The sequence below is a fragment of the Gasterosteus aculeatus genome, chromosome 7, assembly GCF_964276395.1.
Source record: "Gasterosteus aculeatus chromosome 7, fGasAcu3.hap1.1, whole genome shotgun sequence".
Taxonomy (NCBI): domain Eukaryota; kingdom Metazoa; phylum Chordata; class Actinopteri; order Perciformes; family Gasterosteidae; genus Gasterosteus; species Gasterosteus aculeatus.
In genome coordinates this window covers 26,925,149-26,935,052 of record NC_135694.1, presented here as the reverse complement: position 1 = coordinate 26,935,052, position 9,904 = coordinate 26,925,149, and the positions used below count along the sequence as shown (strand labels likewise).

Sequence of the window (9,904 nt, the reverse complement as noted above, 5' to 3'; positions counted from 1 at the left end):
TGTATGGGGGAGGGAAACGGCGCCCAGCAACACGCCTGTGAGGTTCCTTGACTGCATCTTGCTGCCATGCTGTCACAGTGACAGACAGTCATAGTCAGTCAGTCAAATTTAGTCCTGCGTATTAACAACACCAGCGTCATCAATACACCGTGCACCAGCAAGTATGAAAGCCATTTCTTAGAATTCAGTTCAATTCAATATCAGTTATATCTCTGTTATTGCGCCCACGAAACCTCATGCTGTCTGCCGGGAAAAGCGCCTACAGGCAACATCCACTTTGAGATGTGGAAGGGGAAATAAGGTGAACCACGGAGAGCAGCGAGATCACAAAACGGCCATTAAGACATGGCTCCACCTCACATGCAGACAATCAGAGCAAAGGATGGAGGGACTCACGGAGACTTACGAGACGAGTGCATTACAGGTGTATTCGCACAGAGAGTATGAGCAAAAACATTGTTCAATAAATTGTGTTTCGTGGACATTAAAGCATGTAAACATATCCGTGAACCTGAAAATGAGAACGACATGTCCCCATTTCCTCACCGCCACGATCCACGTGGGTGTAGCTCCAAGATCATGCTTGTGAACATTCATCGGTTTGTGGAAAGACGGGTGACCCGTTTTCTTACCTTTGTGTGTATTTGTGACCTCTGACATCTCCAGAATACTCACATGTGATTAAGCAGTCGTGTTCTCTCTCACACACACACACACACACACACACACAGGTTCCCTCAGCTGATCGTCCCCTCGCAGTGTTTGCGTTGGTTCATTGAGTTCTGAATCAACTGTTAGAAAAAGGCCGCAGTGCAACGAGGGCGGACAATTAGCCTAATGAAGAGCAGGAGAAAATCACACTCAGTGCTATGCTAACAGTTGCTCGGTGAATATTCATGTGCTGTTGGCTTTGCAGATGCATCTGAAGGCGGCGCTGAATACCAATCGCTGCATTTCCACCTGTGGCTCGTCTGCTCGCTCCGTGAAGATAACATCCTAATCAGCCTCATTGCTGTCAAGATTTTTGGAGCGCGCGTACGAGGTCCACATTCATTATGCCGCCCAGACCTTTTACAGCATGATGAAGACAAACGACCTCTGACCGACCGTCATTCAAACCGATTGCTGTCCAGAGGATGCTTGTATGTTGTATGTTTTCTATAGTACGTTGTATGTGATCTAGCAAATTCAAGAAGACTTTCGAAAAATCCCCTTAAATCTGTCAAGCATTAAACAGTACATTTGATTATAGAACGCTTTGAGTAGTTGATGCTTTTATCCTCAAAGTCAAAACTGCGCAACTGCTCTTTTTCTTTTTTGAGTGATGAGTTTCTACTTAAAGGGAACCTTGCTGCGGATGATACGAAAAACACATTATTGTATTTCATGTTTTTTTGACACCTTGGAGGCATTGCAACAATCTTTAAAACAAATAACCGGTTGGAAAGAAAAAATGATGAGAACAGTATACTTTTGCCATAAAACTAAAGGAATATTGGGACTAAAGGGCTCCGTACGGCAGATACAGAGTCTGCTGATATTTCAATGTAGCTTTGTCCATAATAGCTCCACCTTTTACGTAACACAGTGATTGGTGATTACATGCATGGTCATATGCAAAATGTTGATCTGTACAGCTTTAGCACATTGAAGCTTTCATGTGGAATATTCACGTCTTTGATATTTACTGTACAGTCCTGCAATATGTTTTGTCACGTTTACTCCTCAGTTATTCAAAACTAGTATATGGGACTGATTGGATAAATATGTGGAAGTTGAATTGCTAGTAAAACATGATTTCCAAATAATTTGGGGCAAATTTAGCTTTAGTCTTTTTTTAGTATTTAACACGACTCCCATCTGTCCTCCCCACCTCCGTCCAAACAGCTCGTCCCACATGCACTTCTTCCTAGCAGAGAAAGAGACGGCCGCATCACCAGCCCGTTTACTGGGGAGAGCAGACTGCGGCTCAGGCCGGCCAGATGGAGGTGAGATTATCCTCCACCAGATGACATAATGGTACGGTGGCCCGTTGGCCCCGGGGACCAGCATAATTCAGCTGGAGAGCTGCACCTTAAAAAGCTTGTAGGTCAAGAGGGAGAGATGGGAGGAGCAGCGCAGCAGCAGCAGCATGATTGCGTGTTAATTAGATATATTTACTCCACTGATGACCGTTCTGCAATATTTTCCCTTATTAGTCACTTAAATCATATATGTTTAATAGCAACGACGGTGGTGTGTTGTCTAATACGTTTATACAGAGACAACATCGGGGACTGATCATAAGATGATCCGATCCAGAGCCATAAATTTGATGATTATGACTCTGAGGAAGTTTTGAGATGGATGCGGGCGAGTAGTTATTTCTCCAGGGGGAAAGTCAGGCTGCACCCAATAAGCAACAACAACATTCAATCAGCACCGGAGGACCAGGCTGTGACTCAACACTGTCATCTGCAGGCGCTTGGGCGTAAATCCTTCGGGAGGTGGCGAAAAAACAGGAAGTCACGCTCCTCTCGTGGGCTCGACAGCCATCTGGCTGCTATCGAGATCCCCGTCACCTGCTGTAAATACAACAGGAAGGTCACAAACGGGCAACTGGCTCGGGCTCAGCTTCCGCTGTTGCGTCCAGTCCGGCTGTGAACGCGGCGAATCGTCTCCTCGTCTCCTCGTCTCCTCGTCCTAATGATGTGCACCGCACACTCGGCTGTATCCAGCTGTGTATAATACAGAAATAATTCAAATTTCTGAGAGTAAAAGTGTCAAAACATTGTGGATGGGAGGCTGTGCAGCTGTTAGTCTGGCTCACATCAGCACGCTCTCACGGCAAACTCTGAAAGCATCTTGGCCCTCGTCAAATGATGAACTACAGAACCGGAGCAACAGGTGCAAGCGGCTCTTTTGACAGTGACAAATATTTGATAATCCTATTCATTGCATTTTCTTTCACAGATGCAGCGTTGTGGTTTGCTTTGCATACGGTGAAGTGGCCACTCTGGGTCTCTCTACCCTTAAAAAAAGAAAGCTAGAGTTGTTTAAAGGTAAACATGGAGTTTTGGAATGAAACTCTGTCGGCCCGAGAGGGAGAATGTGAGAATGTGAGATACCCGAGAGTGAATCCAGATGCAAGACATTGAAAACCCTACTGCACACTGGATGAAATGTGATATCACACACACACACACACACACACACACACACACACACACACACACACACACATTCATGCACACAGGGTGCGTGAATGTCAGCAACCTGCTCTCTTCAATCATACCCACAACATCTTCAGCTGAGAAAATGCAAAACTGCAGAACCATTCGGAGCACTCGAGACGTGGACCACAGAGGGTGCGTGCATAACAAAAAACATGGCAAAATCTATGTGTGGCGCATACGAGCAATGTTCTCTTTAGAGAGAAACCCAAAAGCAGCCCTGTGTGTGACGCTTTTATTCAGTGAGAACGTAAGACATTAGACTACAGGTTGGTTGGATAATCCTGAAGGTAAACACACTCGGTCCGACGAGGGAGCAGCCTGTGAGAGCAGGCCGCGGCCGAAATGCAAATTCTCTTCCTTGAACAAAAAGCACTCCATTTTCATTTTTGAATTATTCATTCCTCCTAAGTGGCTTATTGTGCATTTAAATAGTCCCCCTGTGTATGTTTTGCGTATGTACAGAAAACCCAGAAGGGAGAAGGAAAAAGGTCGTCGACCTTGTTTAAATTATGAGAGTTCTTAGATATATAAACTTGTGAATCTATATTTTGAGGAGCTGAGGGGCAGGGAACTGGGAGGCAATGCTCCTGCCATCTTATATACATATATATATATATATATATATATATAAAAAAACATACATATACATATATACATTTTTTTTCTTCTATATATATATATATTTTTTTCTATATATACATATATATATATATATATATAGAAAAAAATATATATATATAGAAGAAAAAAAATGTATATATATATGTATATGTATGTTTTTTTTGGATGGTTTCCTGCAAAAACATCAGTTGGAGATTGTAGCCAACTGTCTGTCTTGAGGGGGAGTGGTTACAGATCATGACAAAAATACGTTAGAGGGAAGATGGTTAAAATAATCTGGTCTGAAATTTTAAGTGATAATGATCAGATTTTTTGGTGGGTTAGGGTTCAAATTTTCTCTGGTTGAACACACTGAAGTAAACAGAAGTTACATTCAGGGGAGCGAGGATGAAGAAGGTGGTTTTACTGAAAACGTACGCTGCATGTGTAAATAACTACGGCCTTGGTGAAAATAAAAAATAAAGAAGAAAAAACAAACAACTGAAGCTCATCAGGAATTTCTCAGCTGAAAAATGAGAAATCACTCAATACTATAACTAACCCATCCTGAACACGTCAGAGGGAGATGGTCTTCTACAGTACTTCTAACTATGGATTAAGGATGTAGAAATGTTGAGGGGAGAAGCAGGTTTGCTGTTGTGTGGATAATGCTGCCCTCACCTGACCAAACATTGGTGCAGAAAATGCCTGCATTCACTTTTCATTCAATTACAGATCTCGTCTTTCAGACCCAAGAAGTAGGAGAAATGACGATAGTGAGAGTCAAAGAAGGCATAATAGTATCTGTGACCAAAGCTGTCAGTTTCTTGTGAATAAGACAAAAAAAGACTCAGCTGCTCTTCAAAGGAGGTTTTACCACTTCTTACAATTATCTGCTTGACCACACAACGTGTTTTTTTATTAAAAAAAAGGCAGAACACTTTCAAAGACAACTTTAATGTGCATGAGAAGACATGAACCACAGACGATGACTCAAATGAAGATTTGAGAAAATGATGCAAACTATAGCAACAACCTATATAGACGTGTGTGTCTGCCTGGAAATATACAGTATCTCTGAGTGTTCACTCTCAACACCCAATCACATTTGCCTTTGTGCAAACTAGGTTTTCTTCCTGAAGGGTAGCAAAAGTCGAATGACTTTGAAGAGAATATAATAAAAGAATGCATGAGAAGCTGTAGCAACGCTGCTGATTTTACATCAGAGATTAGATCCACGCTGCGATAGGGAAATGACTCATTACTCGCTCAGTCCTGGGGAAAAGGAGATTTCTGGGTGGTGAAGTAAAATTAGCTACCGTGGTCTTCCGCAGAAGGTAAGTGGAGGTTCCCCACTGTCTTTGTGCAGGCCGGACGAAGATCATATCAAAACAGCTTTTGCTCAAATCAAGTTTCCACTGGCTTTTAATCAGTCTGCAGGGTTCGCTGGGGGTCGTTTATCATCACTCCTTAATATTAATAGAGAAGCATCCCCTGTTGGCGTGCAAATTAAATCTCCTCGGGTCTCCCTTGAGTTAACCATTAACAATTGCTAGGGTCCTTGAGTCATTATGTCCTTAAAAATCATTGGACCGCAGTAGGCCGCTCAAGGCTCAACATGGTCCGCAGGAGTCATTTTTTCCCCGGGCTCATTGACAGTCCTCTCCTTAAAAAGGTGTGTGAGGGACTGAGTGAGACAAAACACTCAAGTCTGCATATGCTCAAGTCGGAATGTAGTGAGGGCTGAAGACGTAAAAGAAAAAAGAAAAAAAAAAATCTTGGTGCCTTTTGGGGGAGCGTTTCTTTCAAACTGTTGATATTTCTTTTTGTTAGAAGACAGAAATGAGTGCAAAGACCCCATACAAGAGAGCGCATGGGTAAGCAACCAAAAGCTGCTGTCCGTCCATGGCCAATGCAGAGATGAAGATCTTGGAGGCTGAGAGACTGCACCAGCCGATGATTGCTGATGTAAGTATAATTCCCACCATGCCCCTAAAGAGGAAGAGAAGGAAGCAGGAGGTCACCTTTCACTCTTTTAGCATGTTAGACACAGTTAGCAGGAAGGCTGACTTTAAATCAGTTTTATTCAAAGTAAAACTCGTTACGAAAGTCCTCTCGAACACACATTGAAAGTTGATTCCATGAGCTTATCAAATCACACTGAAACTGAATCTACTAAGCAACCGCTGAGCATTTTAAAGATTATACATCAAAACTCAAACTGGGAAGTATAAAATACTGGACGGTGTCTAGAAGTAGACAAAAGCTGCGTCTTTTTCTTTTAATATCCATCCACGGTTTTCCTGTGTACTTACTGTAAAGATAAGATGACTCCAAAGCTGGAGAGGAGGATCATGGGGAGGAGGCAGTATCCCAGCACGCTGGCCACACAGCCGAAGGACACACCCGTCATGCTCATCAGGTTAAGCAGGCAGTATATAGCAAGGCAGCCGATGGCACTGATCCCGTACACGTAGCCAAACTGGATCTTACCCGACTGTTAACAGAGAGGGGCGGGGGCAATATATAAATCCACACAGGCAGATATAGATAGCACAAGATGGCCATGGTACGGTAATTATTTACAGTAGTGATGTTTTACTAATGTAGGTGCTCTGATCTATTTCCCCCCCCACGGTTAACCAAATGATTTACCAGGAGAAGCGTTGCCCCAAAGGCCAAACAGAAGACCATGGGACCAGCAAGATCGGTCTCGTTCATGATGCTGCCGTCTGCCGCCTTCATTGGGTGGAGCACCGTCAGAGTCTTCTGCCAGATGTGGTCAAAGTTGATTCCTAATTCTAAAAACAGAAAAACCCACGTTGTTACACAAACAAATGAGAGTTGGACGGGATATTCAAAACAGATATTGCTGGATTATGTAGAAAATGTTATAACGGTGTAGCGTTTATGCAACTGATTTGGCATGTAAGCACTAGGCTTGTACAGTTAAAAATGTGGACTGCCCCTCTTCTACAAAGGCTCACAGGTTTCAGTCAGCTCGTTGCACGAGGATGTAGACGGATATCTGATGTGACAAAGTGGACCGTCTTCTAAGAATAGCCTTGATGCAAGTCTTCCCCTTTCCAGGTCAAACTCATTTTAGTCGAAAGAGCTTTATTTTCCTCTGATCACCGCCACAGCTCGGCTGCAAACTCAGACATAGCTGGGCGGTGCCGCACATGTATACAAGCCCCAGGGACGGACACAATGAGAGCAATGGAGATGGAAGTCTAGGTCAGCGTGTTCTCATCTTTCTGAAACAAAGACATAATCTGGGAGCGAGAAACAGGAAGTGTTGAAGTATTGTACATGGAAGTCTGAATCAACGGATCGGAGTTGCCCGGCATCAGCATGTAGGCCAATGAAAAGTTTCTCCCGTTTAGAACTAGACGGAAAATACTGTCAATTTTGCAGTCTCATAGACGGGTATTCATTTGTATTCTGTCGAAACTCTCTCGCAGATATGAGATCCTCTTTCTCAGCAAGTGGCTGCAACTGTCGAGTGAAACTTTAATTTCACACCTTAAGAAAGGATCTAGATCCTTTGGGACCATGGGCGAGACGTGATCCTGCAGAACAGTAGGACTTTTTGCTCCAAATGACTCCAAGAGTCTAACAGCTGAAATCCACTTGCAGTTTGAGAAGCTGTGATGATGTCCAACTTAAATGTTGTATCATATATGACATCAGCAATTGAAAACAGCCTGAAAGGATAATAACTCACAAATAATATTAGCACAGTTAGCGACATAAACATTGCTAAATATGCCTAATTGTTGATATTAAACATTCCCACTGTCAAATGTGTGCACTGCTGAAACCAAAGTGTCAAATAGAAGTTGTAGATTACAGGTTGTGTGCCTACCTTCTAGCAGCGGCGGCTCGTCATCAAAGCTGCTACTATACAAAGATTGTGACGGGGACGGGGTGTAGGTGTGTGTCGGCTGGAAGATTTGTCCTGTGTACGGCTGCTGGGGCTGCATTATCCCTGGGGGAGAGTAGCCCATGGGCTGGGAATAGTCATACTGACCATCATATTGCCTGAAAAAAAATTATGACATTAATAATAATAATAATGCTCAATAGTTCTCTTTGACCGAAAAGATTTTAAACAGCTTTTAACAATGCTTATTTCCACTTTCCATGGGTGTCATTTCAAATATGCCGCATTAGCATTTATTTATATCAGTAAAACAAAACTTGTCCTTCACGTCAATCACAATACGCTTAAAAGATAATAAGGTATTCAGTCAGGCTACTAATTGTCACGTACGCAATTTTTTAGCAGTCAGAATGTGGAACAAAAGTTAAAGAGGGCTTTCTTACTTGTATTGGTTCTCAGCGTTGCTGTAGCCTTGGTTTTGGTCATCTACACTGTAGCTGGACTGGTAAAAGTCTGTGTTCAAATTGTCAAACCCCGACATCTCTCACTCTGTTGGACACACGGAAACAGAACCACAACATATCAGCTAGGATGAGTATTTTCATCTACAGAGAGTCTCCAAACTAATCAAAAGTATTGGTATGTTGAAGATGGAGGCACTGTATCAAAAAGTAAAGAGAAGTCAAATGTAAATTATTAGTATTACGTTTTGGTACACATCTATCATCAAAACAACAATGACTTTGGGACAAGTTCACCAGCCTATTGGTCACATCATTAATGAATTAATACATGTCCAAGCACGAGGGAGTACAGTTCAACATCTTTTTATTGCATTATCCAAAAATAGCCCCTGGGCGACTGCTGCATTCTACTTTTTAAGACACTACTTTCGGTAAAACTAAGACAGGGAGATTAATACGGAGTCAAACATTTCTACATCCATAACTTAATTTTAATTACGCTAAATTTATGTAATAACATTAGCGTTACATAAGTTTTTCTGAAAACATTCCGTTCGTTATAACGTTAGTTAACGTTACATTATTGTCTCACACTGGAATAGCGTACGGTGGCGTTAAGTGATGAATAAAACCGTAAAAGGCTAATTTCTTCCAAACAATAACTTAAAGGCTTAGGGGGCATTGCTAACAGGACTGTTAATAGTTAGAACATTACCGTTATCTTCATATGAATTGGACTAGCGTTAATATAACTATGAGCTACGTTAGCATCCAATGCTAACAGGACAGTAGCCATCCACAAAACAAAGACACAAATAACGTCAAGTTAGACATCGTTAGTTTATTGTGAGTCGACCTTTAGAATCAACTGTATTGGCTATGAGAAGGCTGGACAATTACAACTCATTTAAAGGAGAACTCGACAAAATATGCTGCTAATATAAAAACAAGCTAGCGGGCAGGCTCCGGGTGGCTAACGCAACGTTACCTGCTGCCAGTTGGTTGAATAATGCTAACGTTAGCTATAACCGCAGTGGAGACCAGGCATGCATAAACGCGCATTCCGTCACCAGTCGCGTTAATATCCCAATCAACTTTTCTTTCACAGTTTCTATAGCGAATGCTAATGCTTACCCGCCGTACCAGAGCACTGCCAACTTTGGCTGTGGTTGCTACGTGTCAGGATAACGGTGAATCTTCCGGTTTGCTACGTAGCCGACGGGAAGCCGTTAGGGACATTTGCAAATTGCTCTTTGCCTGAAAATATGGCGCTGTCCTAAAGGCGACTGCTGGTATTACATTGCATTACAAGTAAAACACATTATGTATTAAAATATATTTACAAGCTGCGCCAAAGGAAAGACAATGCATGAAGAATACACATCATCATATATTATAAACAATTCTCTATTTTCTTGTCTGATTTGCAAATTCAGTTTTCATACAAAAATAGGAAACATTATGGACGCAAGACTGTGAATTCCTAAGGTGAAAGGGATGTTGTTAAACACCTCAAATGTAAATGTATTATTTTTTACACCACAGCTAGGTAGGAAACCCTACTGTGTCCAAACGTATAGTCTGATAAAACCAGGGTGACCCTGGTTTTTATGCAAATAGAAACAGAGGGTAGAAGTTGATTTTAACGGAGCAAACGCTGGAACCCTGGCAAGAACAAAGGTAGTCTCTTTCATCTGGATGCAGAGGAGCAGATCAATCACTGCCAGTGCAGAACAACT

General features: G+C 42.2%; 1 protein-coding gene across 2 annotated transcripts; it reads right to left on the bottom strand.

The window, feature by feature from the left end:
* Nucleotides 1-4,753: 4,753 nt before the first annotated feature.
* Nucleotides 4,754-9,462, bottom strand: yipf5 (Yip1 domain family, member 5). Of its 2 annotated transcripts, none has more exons than XM_040182443.2 (6): nucleotides 9,309-9,462; nucleotides 8,145-8,250; nucleotides 7,684-7,859; nucleotides 6,471-6,616; nucleotides 6,131-6,312; nucleotides 4,754-5,807 (listed from the first exon to the last, which is right to left on the bottom strand). In XM_040182443.2, exons 2-6 carry the CDS (start codon nucleotides 8,240-8,242, stop codon nucleotides 5,645-5,647), a joined length of 765 nt encoding a protein of 254 aa, XP_040038377.1. In that variant the 5' UTR covers nucleotides 8,243-8,250; nucleotides 9,309-9,462; the 3' UTR covers nucleotides 4,754-5,644. The 2 variants fall into 2 exon arrangements, with proteins under 2 accessions (XP_040038377.1, XP_040038376.1); XM_040182442.2 differs by having other exon boundaries at nucleotides 9,300-9,449.
* Between the last annotated feature and the right edge of the window lie 442 nt (nucleotides 9,463-9,904).

Bases quoted from the DNA above. Each gene is read 5' to 3' on its own strand.
- yipf5 (XM_040182443.2), bottom strand. From the start codon at position 8,242: ATGTCGGGGTTTGACAATTTGAACACAGACTTTTACCAGTCCAGCTAC. The intron at 6,617-7,683 runs GTAGGCACACAA...TTCTGTTTTTAG, and splicing joins CGAGCCGCCGCTGCTAGAAG to AATTAGGAATCAACTTTGAC. The intron at 5,808-6,130 runs GTAAGTACACAG...CTTCCTCTTTAG, and splicing joins GGAGTCATCTTATCTTTACA to GGGCATGGTGGGAATTATAC.